Genomic DNA, 23,793 nt, shown 5'->3' on the forward strand with positions numbered 1-23,793 from the left:
CATGTCAGAATTTGCTCCACTAGAATTTTTTTCTTTATAGTTGTTCACACTTATATTGACTATTAAAGGATTTCAAAGACTAAATTTCCTAGGTTTTCTACCGTAACAGAATTTAAGTATTTTGAATTTGAAACTGGTAACAGAATATAATACTATAATGTCTACATTATTGGTAAGTGAGGAGTAGAGAGAAAAAGGGAGAGCTTTTGATTACACAGAACAAGTGTTTATGATAACATAGACATTCATCAGTAAATAGCTGCATTTAAAATTGTTATTGTAATTTCACTTACGGCAAGAGAAAAAAGTATGTGAGTCTCAGTAAGATATAAAACAGGCTTTTGAGAATAGGGAAAAGAAGCACATTTTAAAGACAAAAATAGTAAGGGAATTTAGTTAATACATTGTTAACTGTTTAACAACTCAAGTGCACTTAAATAAAGTAATAGTTATCTCTTGCCAAACGAAGTTGAAATGGTAAAATAACTTAAGCCACATAATCTCTTCACGTTGTGAGATATCTAATGCCATTTACTGCCCCTATTGAAAGAATCAGTTACAGTATTTTGGTTTTTGGTCTGTTAGTTAGGATGAATTTTTTTTTTTTTTTTAATGTGATGATCCATTTATTTATTTATTTATTTATTTTTGGCTGTGTTGGGTCTTCGTCTCTGTGCGAGGGCTTTCTCTAGTTGCGGCAAGCGGGGGCCACTCCTCATCGCGGTGCGCCGGCCTCTCACCATCGCGGCCTCTCTTGTTGCGGAGCATAGGCTCCAGACGCGCAGGCTCAGTAGTTGTGGCTCACGGGCCTAGTTGCTCCGCGGCATGTGGGATCTTCCCAGACCAGGGCTCGAACCCGTGTCCCCTGCACTGGCAGGCAGACTCTCAACCACTGTGCCACCAGGGAAGCCCAGGATGAATTTTAATAGTATAGGTCCTTGGTACAAACCCACGCTTTCTAAGACCATTTCTCTGTGAAACATTGATCTCAGTGTAAGTGCAAACTCATTACATTTATGGGTGTGCCACCAACACCCACATGTGGATTGAGGCATAAGAATTAACCATTTGAGTCACCACAAATCCTTTTTCTCATTAACTTTTTATTTAAGGGTTCCATTTTCCCAGATTTCTTCCTTTTGATCTCTTACGTATGGCTGACTTTACAATTTGGGGAAATTTTTAACAGAGGAAATTGTGTCTGTGCATTTATTGTTGTATTATTATGTTGCATAGAAGGTAGTTTCATTACTATCTTAGCTCAGAACTCACCTGGTTATCTTGCTAAGTTAAGACCACCCCTTTTCTTTGGTGGGGTGTAGCACAGAATTCTGCAGGAGCCTAAATGGTGTATATAATACTGGACTTATGTTAAAAAGGTCTAGAAGGGACTTCCCTGGTGGCACAGTGGTTAAAAGTCTGCCTGCCAATGCAGGGGACACGGGTTTGATCCCTGGTCCGGGGGGATCCCACATGCCGCAGAGCAACTGAGCCCGTGCGCCGCAACTACTGAGCCTGTGCTCTACAGCCCGTGAGCCACAACTACTGAGCCCACGTGCCACAACTACTGAAGGCCGCGTGCCTAGAGCCCGGGCTCTGCAGCAAGAGAAACCACTGCAATGAGAAGCCTGTGCACCACAACGCAGAGTAGCCCCCGCTCGCTGCAACTAGAGAAAGCCTGTGCGCAGCAACGAAGACCCAACACAACCAAGACAGATAGATAGATAGATAAATAAATAAATAAATAAATAAATAAGTCTAGACAACTTTTCTTATTATAGTTTTTTGCCACATCTTTTTTTTCTTCCCGTTTTATTGAAATATGATTGACATATAGTACTGTATAAGTTTAAGGTGTACAGCATAATGATTTGACTTATGTACATCATGAAATAATTACCACAATAAATTTAGTGAAAATACATCATCTCATACAGATACTTAAAGAAATAGAAAAAAAAATTTTTTTCCTTTTGATGAGAGCTCAGGATTTATTCTCTTAACAGCATTTATATGTAACATTCAGCGGTGTTAATTATATCTATCATGTTGTGCATTACATCCCGAGTACTTATTCACCTTATACTGGATGTACATCTTAATGAAACACATATAGAGAGGACTTAATGTCAGTGGAGTGTTGTGTGTGTGTGTGTGTGTGTGTGTGTGTGGGAAGCGCTGCTCATTATTTTGTTGAGTGTGAATGAACATTATCCTCATTCTTATAACATGAGCAATTTAAACTTTTAAACTGTTGTGACACTGAGAAACTGGGGAGGGATTTCAGTTTGTGCTTAAAATACAATCTAAATCCTCACCTGGCCTAATGGGGCTCTGCGTCATCTGGTCCCCATTTGCATCCGCATCTGTGTCTCCCTGGACCCTCCACTCTCTTCCTCCTGTGTTCTAGTCACTCGGACCTTCTGGGAGTTGCTGGGACCACACCCAGTTGGTTTCTGCTACTGAGTCTCTGCCCTCACTGTTCCCGTTGCCTCAAACACTCCTTGCGCAGCTTCCTTTGCCACTTGCTCTGGATCTCAGTTTAATGCCACCTTCTTAGAGATGCTTTTCCTGACCAATACATTGTAAGAAGCTACCCGCCCCCTCAGCCCCTGCTAATCCTGATCTCAGTACCCTGTTTATTTACTTCATAGCACTTTTTAAGCACTCTCCAGTCATTTTTCAGTCTGTTAATTATATTGTGGGTCCGTCCCCACTAGAATGTGGGTCAGTCTCCTCATTCCTGTCGTGTTCACCATTTTTACCTTTTGTGCCTAATAAGATTCTCAGTTTACATGTGTTGCATGAATTGCAGATAGATTTAGCTACGTGTAGAATTTAATTGCATGATTTAGTTGCATTATATGGTTAATTGTATGATTATATTTCAGCTCCACATTATTTATAGAAAATGTCCAGATGTGTGAATGTGAAATAAATGTCCTTAACTCCCTCCGCCCCAACAAAATGTCTGTCTCTCCCTAAGTAGAAGTTCCTTGAGGCTGTGAAGCGTGTGCGTGTGTATGTGTGTATGTGTGTGTGCTTGAACACACTGTCATCTACTCGTTAAAGAAAATCTGCTAAGCAGCTCTGTAGCCAGTACTTTGCCAATCTGTTATATAAAGGATGCCTGTCTCTTCTCAGGGGTAGGTAGGTTCTAGAAAGTACAAGGAATAAACAAACCTAAAACTGTTTGTTTCTAAGTGGATTCTTAAGGCAGCTGCTCAGTTTCTGAATCTCCCCACTTTTTAGTGCTCTTCAAGTTATCCTATCAAACAGAAGGCTTCCATCAGATCCTTAACGGGACCAAGGGTCTTTGACCTCAGCCAATCTGCCTCTGGAAAGGAGACTGCATTTGGGGCTGGGGCAGTTAGTTGGGAGCGGGGGCTCAGCACTTGCATGGAGGGGAAAGGGACACTTATGGCAGGATCCGAAGCTGGAGCAGCACAGGGAAACAGGAGGCACAAAAACCACTCTGAAGTCAGAATTTCCTGAACTTGAAGGCTGCCAAAGTTGATTTCTTTAAAAAAATGGGCTGCCGTTTTGACCTTGCAGCTGTTTTCTAGTGTTCCCTAATTTTCACCAAGAGATCCAAGCCTGTGAGATATGTATTTAAATAGTGAGGTTATATCAACAAGGTATTTGCAAAGAAAGTTGTGATTTGCCTGGTGCATATGGTTCCTCATCATATTAATACTAACTTGTCATTTTGGCGAAAAGCAGTTATTCCAACAATTACGCCTGGTTGTGTCAACACTAACATTTAGGACTTGGTTTCTCAGATTTTCAGATGGGGATTTAATTTTTAAGTATGGGTAATCCTATTAGTAAGGTGTCCTTAATTCCAAAATTTTGGGGAAAATCAAAGAAACTCTAAAGCCACAGTAACGTTGATCGAAGGAGCTGTTTAATTTTTTCCTCGGGACAGTTTGCCTTTTTCTTAATATCTGTTAATTTTGACAAACTAATTTTTCAAATGTACTTAGGCCTAAGAGAAGAGGAGAGGGTTGCTTTGCCAGTACGTGACACTTATATTTTTAACTTGCCTGGTGGTAATAAGGATTGTTGAGAATCTATGGAAATGGTTTGTTGCCGTAGAAAAAAATTGTAAATATGTTCTTACTCTTTCCCCTTTGGTACCAAGTCAGAATAGCAATTAAATTTAATATCAAATATTAGTTATAAAACTGTAAGTAAAATAGATTATTTGGTCAGCTTAGTTTCTTCTTGTTGTTTTTCTGTATATATATATATATATATTTTTTTAATAAATTTATTTATTTATTTTTGGCTGTGTTGGGTCTTCGCTGCTGCGGGCAGGCTTTCTCTAGTTGTAGCCAGGGGGGGCTACTCTTTGTTGCGATGTGCGGGTTTCTCATTGTCATGGCTTCTCTTGTTGCAGAGCACGGGCTCTAGAGCGCAGGCTTCAGCAGTCATGGTGCACGGGCTTAGTTGCTCCGCGGCACGTGGGATCTTCCCAGGCCAGGGATTGAACCCGTGTCCCCTGCATTGGCAGGCGGATTCTTAACCACTGCGCCACCAAGGAAGTCCCTGTTTTTCTATATTTTTGATAAGTACATTCTGAAACATGAAATTCGAGCTTGAGCTTTGAGGGTTTCTTTCTTTCTTTAATATATCATTCTGCCGTACAGTTGTGCTTAGCCAAGGATTCTTGAAGGATTCAGATTTGTACGCATCCCTTTGTTATGAAGGAAGGGAGACAACTGAGTTCCATATGCTGGTCTTGGAAACATTGTTAGATTTTAGGAAAACTTCTAGTGAAATTAAAGAAATAAGGGATGCTGTGGCTTTGGTCATTTTTATAACTCCATTTTTTTTTTTTTTTTTTGAACCCTAAGAGTTGTGTGACTTGCCTTGACTCATTCCACTAGAATCCATTATTGAAGGTGGTTGTTTTTTTTCTGTCAGGCGTCTAGATGCCAACCATATCACCGCAGTGCCTGAGGACAGTTTTGAGGGGCTCACTCAGTTACGGCATCTGTGGCTGGATGACAACAGTTTGACAGAGGTGCCAGTGCATCCCCTCAGCAATCTGCCGACCCTGCAGGCGCTGACCTTGGCTCTCAACAAAATCTCCAGCATCCCGGATTTTGCATTTACTAACCTGTCCAGCCTGGTGGTTCTGTAAGTATCCACCCCTTTTAATACTATATATTTGTGTTAATTTGGGGGCAACAGCACAGTTCTTGTGACAAATTGTTATGAAAGTACCTCACTGAGTATGTTCTTGGAGAGCTGGTGTTTGGGGGATCTGCCTTTTTTACAAAATTACATGTGCTGACTTTTAAAAATACAAAACAGGATAATTTTTAAAAAATTAACGTTCGATGATAACAGTTGAATCTCTCAAAAATAAATGGCCATTTGTAGTCAGGAGAAGAAAGTGGGTCATTCAGCAAACATTGGTACAGCTTTTACTTGTATCCCAGCAATGCATTCAGTGTTAAAAGAGGCAGAATCCTTTTGGAGATGCCCATAGAAAATGAGTTTCAGTGATATTTCATGTTTTTACTGTCTAGTCAAAGAGTATGTGATTTTCTGTTGTTTCAAAAACTTGGACATAAAAAAGTGGCATTTCTTGTAAAATCTGTTACCAATTCTCACTGATGTAAGCTGAAATTTCCCCCACCTCCCCATAGGAGAACTCATCAAAGTTTCGCTTCATATAATTAAAAGCTCATCAAAACTTTTGTTTGGATATGGGTAAATACTCAAGAATCTTCCATGTGTGCACCCCTTTTCCACTAGAGATATGTTCCTTTTCCACTGGCCTCCTATGTTCAGTGAATCCGAGTCTGTGCAGTGTTTATCAAGAGATATCTACCCAATGCTATTTGTTTTCCATTAGTCAAGTGTTGCAATGTTTAGCTGCACCATTCCTTTAAGCTCTACCAATTTAGACATGTAAAACATTATAATAGTTGCTTCTGGGTGAGGCAAAAGTCATTTTGATGCTTTTTTCCGTAGGCATCTTCATAACAATAAAATTAAAAGCCTGGGTCAACGCTGTTTCGATGGACTTGATAACCTGGAGACCTTGTAAGTTTATTCGTATTTTGGATGATCACATTTGGGAAGTTGACAGTGCAATTTTGCATTTCATTGCAGAAAAAGGAAAAAAGTAACGGTCTTAAGTTCAGCTCATTATTAATTTGCTTTAATACATGACTAAAGTCTTGCCTTCAGATAACACAGTCATGAAAACTAATCTAGGTTTCTGGTTAAAAATGGCGCACAAGATTGATATTTCTTACAAAAGGACATGGTAAAACCAGCTCAGTCTGCCAAGCTGTACACCTTTTCAAAAACTTTGGTTTTTGTTAGTATGATAGGCAGTTTTGGAACTTTGAACCTTATAAAATTAATACTGGAAAAGTTGTTTTGTTTCTTTGTTTTCTCCCTCATCTCAGTTGCCTTGCTAATTGTTAACAGTGGGTTTGAATACCATCTCTGCTTTTATATGCTAAATGCAATGAAGGTTTCCATTTTGCTTAGGATACTTTTATTGTTGTTTCTATTGTTAAAGTGTTTGAGAATTCTGGCTGTTTCAAACCTGTCCATTGTACCATGATATGAGCAAAAGACATAGTGCAGCTGTGTGTAATCAAGAGTAGGATCTTTGTTTTTGTTGTTTTGGTTTGTACTAGTTGCCTTTATTCAGAGATTTATAATATTTGCCATTGTGGTATAGTAAATGATACAGAGAATGTCCCAGTTAGATGGGTGAGTAACATCTGATTGGAATGCTTAGGGTTTGTAATATTTTGTTTAATTGAATTTTTGGGTTAACTGTCAGTCAATGAGAAGACTTAAAATCTTTTAGTACTCTATTAATTCACTTTCCTGTTTAAACCACTAAAAGATAGTAAGCATCAGTGGATATTTGAAAGTTGAAGCTCTTGAAAAAGATACTGCCAAACCCAGTTCTTCTAAGTATGTAGATACCAGTGGAACAAAAGACTGGGTGGGTCTTCTGATCCTAAACCTTGTATTATTCCAATATATTATTCTAATTATATTAAAATTAAACCTTTTCTTCCCAGTTAAATTTTTATTTACCATTTTTTTCTATGTAGAAAAGGAAAACAACATTGGTCTCTAAGGTGCTGGCCTTTTGATTTTATTTACTCTCATTCTGAAATCAATCGCTGATCATATGCTAACATTCTCTTTAGGTTAAAAGAAATTAAAGTTTAAATACACTCAGAGGGACTTCCCTGACTGTCCAGTGGTTAAGACCTCCGCGCTTCCAGTGCAAGGGATGAGGGTTCGATACCTGGTCGGGGAACTAAGATCCCACATGCCTTGTGGCATGGCCAAAAAATAAATAAATAAAATACACTCAGAATTAAGACTTTTAAAAGTACAGATCACTATGGCTTTTCTCTCTCCTAATTAATGGAACTTTTTCAACAATTTGTAACCTACTTGAGGACCGTAGTTGTATGAAACCGTCCTGGTCCTTCTCCTTATTCATACTTAGGTCATCCTGCTGATGTTAGGGCTGAGGTCAGCTGCCCTCATACCAGAATTTCAGGAAGCCACTCTAAACCTAAAATAGAAACCTCAGTTTCAGGCTATTGTCATTTACAAATGATAGTCAATAAATTCTATTTTATGGAGAACTGCCATTCAGGTGATTTGTTTATTTAATGCACCAGTAATATGTGATTCTGAGAATTCTTTGAGCTTTTAAAGTTGTTGACTTAAAACATCATAGAAGAATTAAGATTCTTTTTTCTATTCAGTAATCTAAGAAAAGGTGTAAATTTAATTAAATGGACTGGCAATTTGTTGTCAAAGAAAGATTACCATCCAGAGGATGTGATTTAAAAATAAAAAAAAAATTTGTACCAAAATACCTTATAAATTGTGACTATCCTTCAATGTTCTTACGTATTTTTCCAATTTTTTCTAGGGACTTGAACTATAATAATTTGGGGGAATTTCCTCAGGCTATTAAAGCCCTTCCCAGCCTGAAAGAGCTGTGAGTATTGCTTTGCTCTATCTGTGCCTTAATATCCCTAGAACTCACCATTTAATGTTCCAACAATGAGATTTTAGAACATCTTTGTTCCATTACATGTATCATAATACACACACACACACACACACACACGATCATACAGATTGGATTATATTGGCTAGTACTGACAATTTTGAGCATAGATTACTGTATAGGGCTGGATTCTGGTGAAACAAGCCATAAGGTATGGTCTCTGCTTTGTAGGAGCTGTGGTCTTAGTCCCACTGGGGAGGCTGACCATGTAAGACAGACAGAGAGCAGTTTCTAGGTGGAAATAAGTGCTGAATGAATAGGATAAATAAATCATTCCAGAAAAAGACCTCATTGAGGCTTGGGGTCATTGGAAAAGACATCACCAAAGAGAAGGAATTTGACTGGACTTGAAAGAATGGAAATATTTAGATAAATGAAAGAGATGAGGGAGCATTTTAGATGTTGGATTTGTCAAGGTCAGAGATAAGAATGCACATGGCATAACAGAGATCGTGTGTCATAAATTGATAGCTAATATTCTGAGATGCATTGCTTAAAAACTAAATGCAGGTGACAGTGAGAGAGATTTTGGGGTTAGAATACCTATGATTCTTGCAGTCTAAAGTTCTTTGAGGATGAAGCAAGCTAAATGTATATAAGGGACCTGGCAGTGGTAGTAGGTTAAGCAGTGGGTTTAAAAAGAATTAGGTATGGTCCTGAAAAAGATGAGATGGAATTAAAAATTCAGTTTCCCCACATTTTTGAAATTTTCATGTAGTTGTTATCAGTTATATTTTACATCCTACTGAACAGTAGTAGATATTCAGGTTTTAACTTATTTCACAAGGGGATAAGCATTTCAAAATATTTTTCTTCTATCTTTGTAGGTTATTTCACAGTAATTCTATTTCTATTATTCCTGATGGAGCATTTGATGGTAATCCACTCTTAAGAACTATGTAAGTAGTTTTGAATTTTTTTTTTAATATGTAATCATGTAAAGCAATGTCTGTACAATGCCAAACATCTGGATAAAGAATGAAAATTCAGGCTGTTAGATATATGAGCTTTGTGAACATAGATTTAGTGTTGGAGTGCTTGTGAACATATGAAAACTTTGCTTTTTTGGCTATTTTTACAGACATTTGTATGATAATCCTCTGTCTTTTGTGGGGAACTCAGCATTTCACAATTTATCTGATCTGCATTCCTTGTAAGTATTATAGAAATTTAAAAACAAACCTGAATATTTACACAGTTGCTTTAATGGAAAACTAGAATTTATCATTGTAGCTCCAGAAAACAATCTTTTATTTTATTTTTCTTGGGTGGAAATCCAAAAGACAATTTTGAAAATTCATGATGGCTCTTATTTATGTGAACACTTGGTCAAAATTATCACACTTTCAGGTCGAATCAAGAGATGAAACTAATCTTCTTTTTAGGTATAATGGTACTGTAATTGTAAGCTGTTTAAAAAATAAAATGAAAATATTATCTATGAAAATGTTTTATTTTAAATTACTTTTTATCTCCCAATTTCTTAAAGAGTCATTCGTGGTGCAAGCATGGTACAGCAGTTCCCCAATCTGACTGGAACTGTCCATCTGGAGAGTCTGTAAGTGTGGCCCTTTGAAGAAGGGCTGTGTAAAGATAACACCACACTGGCCTGCTAATAGGTTGCCAGTGCTTTTTGGTGATGATGATGAGTTAATGTTGATTTCTACAATCTTGGTTTGTGAATATCATGCGTAGAGATGGGTATATTGGGTTTGGAGTCAGTCACCTCAGGTAGAGTATATAGCCTAGTATGTGAGAGGTAAGTTCTGAAAGGGTCACTGAAAATATAAGGCAGTAAGTAAGTACCAAATGAGAAGCAGTGCTTTAGGGGTTCAGAAGTGGAGCAATCGATGTAGACTATCAGAAAAGGCTTTATGGAAGAGGTGAAATGTTTCAAAATTGGATACTGTCAGGTTTCCCAGACCTGGTCTTTTATTTAGAAAGGCAGGATTTAGTAAAACCGGAGATACTGAAAATATACTCAGGTATGGCATACAGATGATCAAATATAGCTAAAATTGCATGTTCATAATCAAATGGGGAATGATGTGGAGAAATCTGGAAAGTTGTTGGGCTTGTAATTTTAAAATGACAAACCTTGAGTATTGAACATTTGGTTATGGTAAAGCTTCTCAGTGGGTGGTCTGTGAATGGGTTGCAGGTGCATCTAAGATCTTGATGACCTCAGCCCTCCAGAAGCTACGTGGGGCCTGACGTGGTTAGGGTCTCTGCCACAAGGAGCCTTACCACAGGGTGCTGCAGAAGTTACAACGCTCATGTATGCCAAGATGTAAGAAAAGTTGGGAAGCATTGAGCTAAGGAGTTTAAACTCGACTCTTAACGGCAGTTTGGAGGTGTTGAAAATGTTGGAGGAGGAGGCGTGAGGAGGGTAAGAAGAGAGAGACTAGAGGTAGAATGGTGAGGAGGCCATGGGAATACTCCACTTGGCTAAATGAACACATTTAACCATGCGAGTTCTGTGTCTTCAATCCATCACTGGAGTTCCTCCGTGTGGCCTGAGATTCCTCTACCCCTCTCTGTATCATTTCACCCTTGATCTGCATAGTAGCAGTACAAATGGAGAGGGTCAGATGCTGAGACCTACAGAAGAAGAAAGAACAGGAACTGGTGATTGACTGCAGATGGGGAGGTAGAAAGGGAGGGGATTGCTGGGCTGCACCCCTCAGGTCTACAAGACCTGTACTTGTCCAGCTTCAAGACCGAAGAAAGAGCCCAGAGTCAGTAACAGAGACAGCAGTGGTTTAATGGATGGGGGAGCCTACATGTCTGAGGCAAGGTCCTGGAGCAACACTCCTCTGGCACACGGCAGGCAGGACATGGTGGCAGTCTTCGCTCCCGGGGGGTGGGGGGAAGGGGAGATTGCCAGTTATAGGAATTGACATCAGGTTGGCTCATTAGTTAGCAGGGAAACCAGCAGAGGGGCATGCCCCTAACCACCCTTTGATAAGAACTATCACTAGCTGGGGTCTGGGGCAAGGAATGTCAGTCATGTGAGTAGGGTGTAGGTAAAGCACGCCCTGGTCAGGCAGGGGCTATACAGAGAGCAAGAGAACAGCCATCTTGAGTGGCCTGATCATACAGGGATTAAAAGAAAATTTCAGAACATTGAGTCAGGTTGATTGAAAGAAAAGATAGAAACATGGTTTGGGGGGGCAGGATGCTATCCTGGTTTCAAATGTTTTGGGTGTGAGGGGGTGACAGAACTTGCAGGTGACTGTGTTCAGGCTGTGACTATGGATTCATTTTTTTCTGTTGGTCCACATGAGAACTCAGGCTTATCACCTGGACAATATTAACTTCTCGTGTCACAAGCTCTTCTGCGTTACTATGAAAATAATATGGGTATCGAGGGTTCATTCTTCTTCCCACGTGCCTTACTTTAGGGAGTAGTTAGGCAGTGGGATACATAGACTCTAGTCCATATGCAAGTATGTGAACATGTATTTTTCTATATGAGAATAGCATTTTGTTTACCATCTCAACTTGAATCATTTCTTAGACCATGTTTTTCCATAGGACCTTGACTGGTACAAAGATAAGCAGCATATCCAGTAATTTGTGCCAAGAACAAAAGATGCTTAGAACTTTGTAAGTTGGATTCTTCTTCCCTTCTCCTGCCTTTCTTTGTTTTATGTACTTCACACATGTTGAGTTTTATTTTTAATGAACTCTTTTCATTCGGTGACATTAAGGTATAATTATTTCTTATTGGTTCCCTTCATGGAAATGAGCAGGAGTTCTAGTATCCCCCTGGGTAGGTAATGTTTATCTGAATTTGATTTTACAGCTATGTGTATATCTCACATCTTGTGACTTTACTTTGAACAAAGTAAAACCAAACTAGGCTCTTCCTTGATTTCTTTTTTCATCCTGACTCCTCACCCTTATTCTAGTTGCCCCAGGGGAGTTAGCTCTCTGTATGCTGCTCTTTCATCCATAACCCAAGTAAGAGCCCCAATCTTTTCTTGGATCAGGAACCAATTAAGCATGGAGCTTTCCAAAATCTCCAAGCTGCCCTGGAAATTAAAAGTAAATAAAGGATGTAAAATTGTCACAAGAACAAACAATTAAGTTACTAAGTTGTTAACAAGTATTCAGTGGCAAGAGATAGTAACAAAATAAATGACTGACTGATCAAGCAAGTAATTAAATGGTGTCATGGAGTATCAAACACAATGATAACATTGAGGAAACACTGCATGGGATTAACAGAGTTAACTAGTCCCAATTTTTTATTTACTATAAATATTTTTTAAAATGTGATTACATATAACACTCCTCTTACAGCTTTTAAATTCAATAACAACATAGAAATTATTTATGGTATAATGATATTATAAAAATATAAATTAAAAAACTCATAACTCTACCATTTGGACATAATTTTTATATATTTTCTGCACTGTATTTTCCATATTTATTGTATATTCTTAATGTTTTAAAATATATTTTATATTGTCTATACCCAACATTATGTACTTGAAGTTTGCCAGTCTTAAGCCTGTTCTGTCACTGAGGTAGGTGCTCTAGAAAGCTTATGAGTCTTAGGTAAAAAAAAAAAGTTGCTTTTCTTGTTCAGCCGTATCTCTTTATTACAGATCTTAGCACTGCTTTCAATGCTTCTGAGTACAGCTTTCATAATGTAGTATTCTGATAAGATAAAATTAATTTGTTAATTTCCATTATTTTAAGGGACTTATCTTATAACGATATAAAAGACCTGCCCAGCTTTAATGGTTGCCATGCTCTGGAAGAAATGTAAGTTGGTCTTTGACTTACTCTTTTTGCTATGGTCTATGGTTAATTCATTGAGCCTTTCCTATTGTAAATAAATGGCTTTCATATTAAGATCTTAGAAATTCACATAATCAGATGTTCCTATGAATAAATATCCAATGGTACCAAGTGTGTTCATGCGACCAGCATTTATTGGGCACCTGTCAGGCATTCTATGAGATGGTATGAGGAGGAGGGCGGTGTATATGAAAAACCAACCAAACAAAAAACTGGTCCAGATGTGGATATCTACAGTGTAGCTATAAAGGACAGCTCTGGTGGGAGTTGACTGAGAGGTCAGGAAAGGGAGGAACTTATACTCCCACGTTTTATCTCCTCCTTCCTCTGACCTTCCTTCTGTGGTACTTGGTATGGTTGCATTGTCTTGGGTCCTTTCTCACTATGTTGTCTTCCTGCTCTCACGCCTGTGTGGAGTTGGTGAAGAATTTAGATAGTGTACCTTAACTCTCAGTGTAATTTTGGATGAAATACCAATTAGTCTAGCCCTTTCATCTTCTAGACGAGGAAACAACAGTTTGTTTTACTTTCAACAAGATCAATTAATGTTACTCATGGATGAATGTTTAAACTTAGAAAAAGTTTAATTAAGAAATGTTATTTTTCAAAATAGAAAATATTTTCTCTCTTTTTTTCTCTCTTTCTTTCATCTTTAATTCTTATTCTTTTTTTAGTTCTTTGCAACGTAATCAGATCCACCAAATAAAGGAAGATACTTTTCAAGGCCTGACATCCCTAAGGATTCTGTAAGTTCCTCTGTGATTATTAAAGACAAATAAATTTTTTGTTAAACTGTAAATTAATGTATCCTTATAATTCCCATGTTAGTAGATATACTTAAATATAGGATTTATTATGCATGAATATTGTTTTTCAAACTTTACCACATGGTACTTCATAAATAATTTCCTTTCAGCATTTTTTCACCTTAGCTAATTTATGAGATTGCCCATTTGTGAGTGAAAAAGTATAATGTGTATAGCTTGAGAAACGCATCTTGTGTGTTTTCAAGTCATAATAATGAAGTTTGTCAGTTCGTTAGGGGCTGGGTGGGCAAACTATAGCCTGTGGGTCAGATCCAGCGTGCCTCCTGTTTCTGTAAATTAAGTTTTATTAGAACACAGCCCTGCCTATTTGTTTAAGAATTGCCTAAAGCTGCTTTCACCGTACTAAGGCATAGTCAAATAGTTGCAGTAGAGACTGTGTGACCCCCAGAGGTGAAGGATATTTACTATCTGGCCCTCTACAGAAAAAGTTTGCTGACCCCTGCACTGGGGTACCTATCATGGCAAACACAGCTAATATGCAGTAGAAGCACTCATTTAAAAAGTGATTTGTATTTGAGTGCATATTTGTGCCTGGTACTCTATTAAGCACTTGGGAATACAGAGATGACTAAGACCATGTCACGGCCTTCATGCAATGCAGAAGATGCAATACACTAAATAGGGAACAATTTTTTTTAATACAGAAAAGAATTTGAAACATTGACAGTGAAGTGAAATTACGTATACTAAAATCATGTTTTCCAGTAGATCCCCATTAAGAAATTAAACATGCGTCTACTAGAAAAATACTTGATTGGTAGTTGGGTTGCTGGACCTCTCCTTGTTGCTAACAGGCTTCCTGTGGGTCTGGGCAGTAGTGGGGAAGGGGACTGGCTCCCAGCTGCCATCACTTCTAGAGCGCTGATAAGTGACAACAATGAAAAGCTAGCTGGCCTTTTCATGATTTGGAACCGAGTCTGTCGAATTTTCCTGTTATCCAGGAGATGTGTCATGGAATGAATTTAACCTATCTTTAAATTTCCATTAAGGCTCCGTGTAAGTGTGGTTGCAGATTATTTCTCTGTTTTATTAATTCTGTAATATCAGAATTCCTCAGGGTGTGTTCCTGAATATAGTATATGGCTCTGGTGTTGATATGGTTTTTATTTCCTGCTTGGGGAAAGAATGATATCTGAAGCCCTTCTGGAATGCTCTTGTTTGCATATTGATTATTTGTCTTCCCTCAGGGCCTTATCACTAACCTTTGAGAAGGCAAATAACCTGAAGCCTGTTTTTATTTTCAGCTTTGTCAGGAGCTGTGCTTTTCCTCACCTAGTTAATAGTACCAGAAGTTATATCATATCATTTATATTTTTGAACTAGTATCAGAATGATAAGGTGGAGAAAATTCACAACTGTTTGAAACAGATGCCAGCTAGAATTACTGCTCCCTGGAACACATTCCAAGAAATATTTGGCTGTGAAGGGAAGGACTTTAACATAAACATTAAAAATGTTGTTGAACAAGATTAAAGATCTTTGTTATCTTATCAGGGATATTGTGACTACAGCAGATTCTAAAGTGTAGTCTGCATTTGGAATGTATTTCAAAAGAGTAACAATTTATTTTTATAATTGCAGAGATCTGAGTAGAAACCTCATCCATGAAATTCACGACAGAGCTTTTGCCAAGCTTGGGTCAATAACCAACCTGTAAGTTTCATGCAGCAGTATCATGAAAGTAGTGAACAGTCTGCAGAAACTTGTGTTTCAGCATTGTCCTACCCAAATCATTTTCTCTTTTTAGTGTTCCCTTGTATAAATGCTAACCTGCTATGATGTAGTGGCAGCTTCTGAAATGGTTTTCGCACACCTAAACTTCCTCTTAGAGCTCTGATACTTGTGATGTTAACGCATGTACAGATTTGTGTCTTAGGAGTTAATTTGAAGTCTTATTCACATTTTAGAGATATAAGTTTCAATGAATTAACTTCATTTCCAACGGAAGGCCTAAATGGACTAAATCAACTGAAACTTGTGGGCAACTTCAAGCTGAAAGAAGCCTTAGCAGCAAAAGACTTTGTTAATCTCAGGTGTGTTTTTGCTTATTTTTCTTTTTTGTGGAAGTTTTGGTAAGGCTCCAGATTATAGAGTGTCCTGGGGTTTTGTTTTTTTTTTGCTGTGGTTCCCAGATTTTCTGGGAGGCTGTCATTGAAGAGTATTTTCAACCTCAGTCCTCACAAACTTGGAAAAAAATAGAACATGAGCATTAGTCCATAGTTGTTGAGAACATGAATTGCAGACCATGTTGCTGTCAAAGAGATAATCTAGCCCTTCATCAGAATGGTTTTGTATATAGTGGGATTTGTCATTTGCAACAAGATGGCAGAAAGCACATGTGAACCTACAGAAAATTGATACAATGTGATAATACTTCACAGAGACATTAGAGTTAGAGAGGGGACCTCACTAGATATAGTAGAGAGGGGACCTCACTAGATATAGCAGAGAGAGGGTTTGGGAATATTATTATGGGAGAAGCGAATAAATATTTTCATTATACTTATATGAACAAAGTGAATTCATTTAATGTTGTAAAGTCACAAATGACCTGGGACATTAATTTTAAATGAAACTACCAGTTTCATATGATAAATTGGGTGTGGTTAATTCATTTATAAAAGGAGTCTGATAAGATTTCACTTTAAATTGCAGTATTGCTATTAAATTTTAAAGATGGCTTGATTCAAATTGTTTTTAAAAGCATACCTTATATAAATGGAGAAACTCATGGTGTCATCTGATACCAGAGCTTTTTAACAGATGAGGAAACTAAGTCCAGAGAGGATAATGACCAGCTTAAAGTATTTACTTTTTACAGAACAAAAGCATGTCTGTGAAGTTGGTATTTCAGTATAGATTTTGCCATTTTTTCCAGGTCTTTATCTGTACCATATGCTTATCAGTGCTGTGCATTTTGGGGTTGTGACTCTTATGCACATTCAAACACAGAAGATAACAGCCTCCAAGATCACAGTGTGGCAAAGGATAAAGGCAAGTGCATGAACTTTTGAAAATAGAACACAGCATTAATCAAAGTCTCTGTTATTGTAATCAGTTTGCAGAGGATCAATGTGAAATCTGTGGAGAAAAATGGCTTTTGTGTACTGTGTCCCTGACATCTTTAATATGTTATTAAGCCTGGTGCAAGCTGAACTTACATCATGTACAAGAGAGAAGACTGCAGGAAAAGATGGGTCTTTTGAACTGCCTGAACCTTGAATTAAACAGTTTGTGTTATATATTCAGGTCCCACTGACCTAGCAGTTGTCACCAGCAGTGCTGAAAATGAGGAGCACAGTCAAATCATTATCCACTGTACACCCTCGACAGGTAAGCCCAACACATTGGACTGCAGTTTCTCGCTTTAAACAAACATTAGGCAAATATACCTAAAACTTCCAGGGAGAGATGTGATTTCTGTAACAGGAGTGCAACTCGATGGTTTCATAAGGCCTGACTCAACGTGTGGTCTGTATGCAAGGAGCTTAGGCATCTCTTGCAGAATCTCAGGCCCAGACCCACTGACTCAGAATCTTTGTGTTAACAAGCTCCCCAGATGAGAGTTAGGCACGTTAAGGATGGGGAGGCTCTTTCTTCATGCAACTTTTACCCTAGGTCTAGTTCTAGAGGTTACTGTTCTGTAAGGATTTTTAGTGTTACCCTTTTTTTTTGTAATGAAACCTTGCCATTACTTTTTTAAAAATTATTTATTTATTGGGCTTCCCTAGTGGCGCAGTGGTTGAGAATCTGCCTGCCAATGCAGGGGACACGGGTTCGAGCCCTGGTCTGGGAAGATCCCACATGCCGCGGAGCAACTAGGCCCGTGAGCCACAACTGCTGAGCCTGCGTGTCTGGAGCCTGTGCTCCCAACAAGAGAGGCCGCGATAGTGAGAGGCCTGCGCACCGCGATGAAGAGTGGCCCCCGCTTGCCACAACTAGAGAAAGCCCGCGCACAGCAACGAAGACCCAACGCAGCCATAAATAAATAAATAAAATTTTTTTAAAAATTTATTTATTTATTTATTTAGGCTGCGTTGGGTCTTCGTTGCTGTGCGCGGGCTTTCTCTAGTTGTGACGAGCGGGTTGCCATTATTTTTCTTTCTGTTTTATTTCATTGAACTTCAGTAGACTTGGGAAAGTTATTAAATTGACACCACATATTTGGTCAGGCCTGTATTCTGCCTAATCTATCAAAGAAGATGGATTTAGAATTTTACTGTTAAAGAAAAATTTACATAATGGCTAAATTGTGTGCTATGAAGTAGATTCCTCATTAATATGGTCACACAGGATGATCTGGACATTAATTTTATAACTCATAATCATAAATATTATGGATTCTTTAATGATTACTACTGAATTGTGAGCTTCTTCAGAGGCTGTGTATGTGTTCTTTTAATACTTAGCACAGTGCCTGGTGCAGAGAATAATCTTAAAGTGATCAGCTGAGTGAATGGGATTAACAAGAATCATTTATGTCTATGCAGTTCTTTAGTTTCTGTATTGATTGGTAGGAGTTAAGGGGTCATTTGCCCTGCTGGGGTTCTTGTGTTGGAGAATGTACATAAGGAAGGGAATGTCTTTTTTTTTTTTTTTAATTTTATTTATTTATTTATTTATTTATTTATTTATTTATTTATTTATGGCTGTGTTGGATCTTCGTTTCTGTGTGAGGGCTTTCTCCAGTTGTGGCAAGCGCGGGCCACTCTTCATCGCAGTGCGCGGGCCTCTCACTATCGTGGCCTCTCTTGTTGCGGAGCACAGGCTCCAGATGCGCAGGCTCAGCAATTGTGGCTCACGGGCCCATTTGCTCCGCATCATATGGGATCCTCCCGGACCAGGGCTCGAACCCGTGTCCCCTGCATTGGCAGGCAGACTCTCAACCACTGGGCCACCAGGGAAGCCTGGAACGTCTTTATTAAAGGGGAGTCTAAACTTGAATATGCAGATTCCATTTCTTCCACACTGATTTTACACCTTGGGGGTCAACCAGGAGGAGAGTTGGTCTGAGCTCATCTCCCCAGGTGGCAATAGGAGTGAAGTGCAGGTCTGCTTCCTCCACTCCGCTCACTTGTAGTATGTAGTAGCACAGAGACAGCCATGTGCTGACACAGAAGCAGGAAGTGGAGGAGAGCAGGAACCTTCTTTTAAAACTGGAGGAAGCAGCATGTTTCCAAAGACAGACTGGGTGGAGCCGGCTTCCCAGGCTTTTGAGGGAAAGTAATTCCACCCACTAATCAGACACTTTCCAAAGGGTGTCCTGTTCTCCCAGGTCGGATTAGCTACTCCTAGTTCCTTGCAGAAGGTGGAGTTCAGATACAGAGATAAAGGTGAAAGGTTCCTCTTAACACTTCCCTGATGGGGGAATAAAAAAATTAATTAGAAAAAAATTTTTTTTTTAAGTTTCTTGAGTCAGATCGATACAAATGGTGCAGAGCTGGCTTGTTAGGTCTGTGATTATCTCAATGATTAAGTTGCTTTACGGGATGTGTCAAACTTCAGGACAGTCCAGAAACATAAATTAGAACGTGTCTTTTGGGCAATTGCAGTACATAGTTTTCTTATGCTCTGTAGACAAAATTTTGTTTTTCTTCACTACACTAACTTTTATTTTTTTAATATTATTATTATTTTTTTAACATCTGTATTGGAGTATAATTGCTTTACAAATGGTGTGTTAGTTTCTGCTGTATAACAAAGTGAATCAGCTATACATAAACATATATCCCCATATCTCCTCCCTCTTGCGTCTCCCTCCCACCCTCCCTATCCCACCCCTCTAGGTGGACACAAAGCACCGAGCTGATCTCCCTGTTTTCACTAACTTTTAAATAAAACAGTTGTCATTTGGGACATAACTAGCATGCCAGTCAGTTGCTAGAACATACAACTCAGCTACTAAATTAGTTCTTGCAATCCTAGTTTGTTATGCAGGGTTTTATTGGACATAGTTTTACATTACTAGTTAACATTGGTGTGATTTGGCTCTCATACTGTCTGAATGACCTCTGTCAAGTCAACCAAACACTTTGAAATCTCAGTTTCTCTGGATGAAAAATGGGGATAATTATACCTATCTTAACCTGCTTCATCAGATTGCTTTTGAAAGCTATAAGAAATGTGTAAAAAATATATGTATTATACATACATATAATATATAATTAGTATAAAGTATATTAGGAACTAGGAAGGAAGAAGAAAAGGACCTGACATTTACTGAAGTCCAACTATGTACCCAGTAGCCCGCTTAAGTACCTTGTGTATGCAATTTTACTTAAGCTACACAACGCTGTGAAATAGGTGTTATTATCCACAAGGGAGAAAATGAAATTCTTAGAGGTTTAAGTTGCCCTCTCAAGTAAGAGCAGCAAGTTATGAACCCTAAACTCAAACTCTAGTATATCTGATTGCGAGCCCTCAGTTTATGAAGTACCTTTCAGGTACTAGACACTGTGCTATGTATATTAACTTAGGTATAAGAAAAAGTGAAAATTTTCTTTTAAATATCATTGTATGGTTTGCCAAATAGTTAATAAAAGAAATGAAATAAATATATATTAAAATAACATATTAAAATAAATTTTTAAATAGCCCAGTCCAATGACTAAAATATCTAAGAAATGGTAATCTTTTCAATTTGGATCAGTTCAGTTTGGTAGTAGATTATTCTAGTTTCTCTCTCAAGCCATATCATATGGAATATGGTCTTTTATAAATTGTCTTTTCTCTCTTTCATTTTAGGTGCTTTTAAGCCCTGTGAACATTTACTGGGAAGTTGGATGATCCGTCTTACTGTGTGGTTCATTTTCTTGGTTGCATTGTTTTTCAACCTGCTTGTCATTTTAACAACATTTGCATCTTGTACATCACTGCCTTCCTCCAAATTGTTCATAGGCTTGATTTCTGTATCTAACTTATTCATGGGAGCCTATACCGGCATCTTAACTTTTCTGGATGCTGTGTCCTGGGGCCGATTTGCCGAGTTTGGCATTTGGTGGGAGATTGGCAGTGGCTGCAAAATAGCTGGGTTTCTTGCCGTTTTCTCCTCAGAAAGTGCCATATTTTTATTAATGTTAGCAGCCGTCGAAAGAAGCTTATCTGCAAAAGATATAATGAAAAATGGGAAAAGCAATCATCTCAGACAGTTCCGGATTGCTGCCCTTTTTGCTCTTCTGGGTGCTGCAGTAGCAGGCTGTTTTCCCCTTTTCCACAGAGGGGAATATTCTGCATCACCTCTGTGCTTGCCATTTCCCACAGGAGAGACCCCATCATTGGGATTTACCGTAACCTTAGTGCTGTTAAACTCACTAGCATTTTTATTAATGGCCATCATCTACACTAAACTCTACTGCAACTTGGAAAAAGAAGACCTTTCAGAGAACTCCCATTCTAGCATGATTAAGCATGTTGCTTGGCTCATTTTCACCAACTGCATCTTTTTCTGCCCCGTAGCGTTTTTCTCGTTTGCGCCATTGATCACTGCCATCTCTATCAGCCCCGAAATAATGAAGTCTGTTACTCTGATATTTTTCCCATTGCCTGCTTGCCTGAATCCAGTCCTGTATGTCTTCTTCAACCCAAAGTTTAAAGAAGACTGGAAGTTACTGAAGCGACATATTACCAAGAAAAGCGGATCCGTGTCGGTTTCCATCAGCAGCCAAGCTGGTTGTGTGGAACAGGATTTCTACTACGACTGTGGCATGTACTCACACTTGCAGGGTAACCTGACTGTGTGTGACTGCTGTGAATCCTTTCTGTTGACAAAGCCAGTGTCCTGCAAACACTTAATAAAATCACACAGCTGTCCTGCCTTGGCAGTGGGTTCTTGCCAAAGACCGGACGGCTATTGGTCCGACTGTGGCACGCAGTCTGCCCACTCTGATTACGCAGACGAAGAAGATTCCTTTGTCTCGGACAGTTCTGACCAGGTGCAGGCCTGTGGACGAGCCTGCTTCTATCAGAGTCGAGGGTTCCCTTTGGTGCGCTATGCTTACAATCTCCCAAGAGTTAAAGACTGAATCAGTGTGTTTGTGACTGTTTCCCCCATCAACCCAAATCACGGTGTTTATAGAATGAACCCTAGTCTGATCTCTCATCTGGGAAGCACTTCTGTGATCACTGCCTGGTGTCACTTAGAAGAAGGAGAAAGGCGGCAGTTTATTTCTTAAACCAGACCTTTGCAAGGAACAAGTGCCTAAACTATCAATGGGTGAAAAAATGCAGTGTCCAAGCAATGTGTAGTCTATTTGAAACAAATGTATAACTTGCAAAAGATTCTATGTATATCATAGCAATATAGCGTTAGGTTTTTCTGATCCATAAGAAGCAAATTTATACCTATTTCTGAATTAAGCACAAGATAAAGAACAGCTGTTAATATTTTTTTAAGAATATTTTAAATGGTGATTTTGTATAACCGAAGGAAAAGTCTTGCTAATTTTACCTAATGTTTCATCATTAATCTCAGGACAACTTACTGCAGGGCCAAAAAAAGGGACTGTTTCCCAGATAGGACTATGAGGGTGCATGTAGGCCTCATCGTTTTGCATTTTCTAATCCATCTCTGACATAATAGAATCATCGATTTTGTTTAAGCGATTTAAATCTAAAACCTGAAGATGTTTTTAAAACAATATTAACACCTGTTAGATTTTTAAAAGAATAACCAAACACATTTGTTTTCAGTCATTATACACTGCTTTGTTTCGATCACAGTAATTTTTTCTTCAGTGTTTTGTGATCACACTATTAGGAAAAAGTAAAGGGCTCATTGCTGTGTGAATTAGGAGATTTGGCTAAACTACTTACGTGGGACTTGAATAGTGTCTGAGGGATTCGATGGCTCCGTGTAATGTTCTCACTGATAAAACACGTCCTAATATCCTTGGAGCTATCAGTATTTTCCAGTTTTGTTGGTATGTGATCTACCTATAGTTTAAATTATACAGAAAGCAAATTGTGGCAAGTGATTTCATTTAGTTGGAAGAAATTGGGAGTAATTATGACACAAAGCACTTACATTGATTTCTTAGTGAGCTGGATTCTCCTGAACCTATACTATTACATGGAAGCTGCCATACATTTTCCCCCTTACTCTGATTTACAAGAGCCTGTGCAACAGCTCAGAAACTGTGTTCTTGTGAGACAAGCCAACTATGTCACTAAGGAAAAAAAAAAAAAAGGCATAAAGCTTAGGCCTATGTCTTTAAAAATCAAAAATTTTACTTGATTCTCACCTATGGACTTTTGACATGTTCACTATGTGGAGTCTTAAAGTTATAAATGTTCAATATGTTCTTTGAACAATATGCTAAATCAGTAGCAAACCCACTGCCATATTAGTTGTTCAGGAGATACTAAAAAACATTAAGCTAGATTGCAGTTTAAAAATTAAACTGTATATAATGTGCATATAATGAATTTTTATCTTATGTAAATTATTTTTAGAACACAAGTTGGGAAATGTGGCTTCTGTTCATTTCGTTTAATTAAAGCTACCTCCTACACTATAGTGGCTGCCAGTAGCAGAATGTTAAATTGTGGTTTATATACTTTTTGCATTGTAAATAGTCTTGGTTGTATATTGTCAGTGTAATAAAAACAGAATCTTTGTATATCAAAATCATGTAGTTTGTATAAAATGTGGGAGGGATTTATTTACAGTGTGTTGTAATTTTGTAAGGCCGACTATTCACAAGTTTTTAAAATTGCTGTCATGTTTGTATATTTACACATCTGATAAATATTAAATCATAACTTGGTAAAAAAAATCTAGCTAAAAGTTTTTTTTTTTTCCAAAAGTCATGTTACTGAATACTTTCATTGCATTCATTTAAAAAATAGAATAGCAGATATCTAAAATATGTGGTAAACTGTGCTCTACATATGGTAGGAAATACAATATTGTATGCAGTGTGTTGAATTATTAAAGTTTCTGGAAAGCAATCTATTTTGCCTTAATTTATACTAGGTATATTAATGAAGTTGCTTAGTGTTAAACTAAGCAAATTGAAGTCAAATATTTTTAAGAGTATTAGAAGAAATGTTGAGAGGACACTTTGCTGAAAT

At 38.2% G+C, this 23,793-nt stretch overlaps 1 protein-coding gene across 1 annotated transcript in view; it reads left to right on the forward strand.

Moving 5' to 3' along the window:
* LGR4 (leucine rich repeat containing G protein-coupled receptor 4) overlaps positions 1 to 23,683 on the forward strand; it is a 97,469-nt gene extending 73,786 nt beyond the window's left edge. Inside the window, exons 5-18 of the mRNA XM_057552865.1 lie at positions 4,930 to 5,145; positions 5,989 to 6,060; positions 7,940 to 8,008; positions 8,908 to 8,979; positions 9,162 to 9,233; positions 9,570 to 9,638; positions 11,618 to 11,689; positions 12,794 to 12,859; positions 13,570 to 13,641; positions 15,304 to 15,375; positions 15,630 to 15,755; positions 16,601 to 16,716; positions 16,972 to 17,055; positions 20,467 to 23,683. Coding sequence (XP_057408848.1) covers positions 4,930 to 5,145; positions 5,989 to 6,060; positions 7,940 to 8,008; positions 8,908 to 8,979; positions 9,162 to 9,233; positions 9,570 to 9,638; positions 11,618 to 11,689; positions 12,794 to 12,859; positions 13,570 to 13,641; positions 15,304 to 15,375; positions 15,630 to 15,755; positions 16,601 to 16,716; positions 16,972 to 17,055; positions 20,467 to 21,743 — 2,455 coding nt within the window. The 3' untranslated portion in view covers positions 21,744 to 23,683. The remainder of the gene's footprint in view (positions 1 to 4,929; positions 5,146 to 5,988; positions 6,061 to 7,939; positions 8,009 to 8,907; positions 8,980 to 9,161; positions 9,234 to 9,569; positions 9,639 to 11,617; positions 11,690 to 12,793; positions 12,860 to 13,569; positions 13,642 to 15,303; positions 15,376 to 15,629; positions 15,756 to 16,600; positions 16,717 to 16,971; positions 17,056 to 20,466) is intronic.
* Positions 23,684 to 23,793: the final 110 nt, after the last annotated feature.

This window comes from Balaenoptera acutorostrata, chromosome 9 (genome assembly GCF_949987535.1).
Source record: "Balaenoptera acutorostrata chromosome 9, mBalAcu1.1, whole genome shotgun sequence".
Taxonomy (NCBI): domain Eukaryota; kingdom Metazoa; phylum Chordata; class Mammalia; order Artiodactyla; family Balaenopteridae; genus Balaenoptera; species Balaenoptera acutorostrata.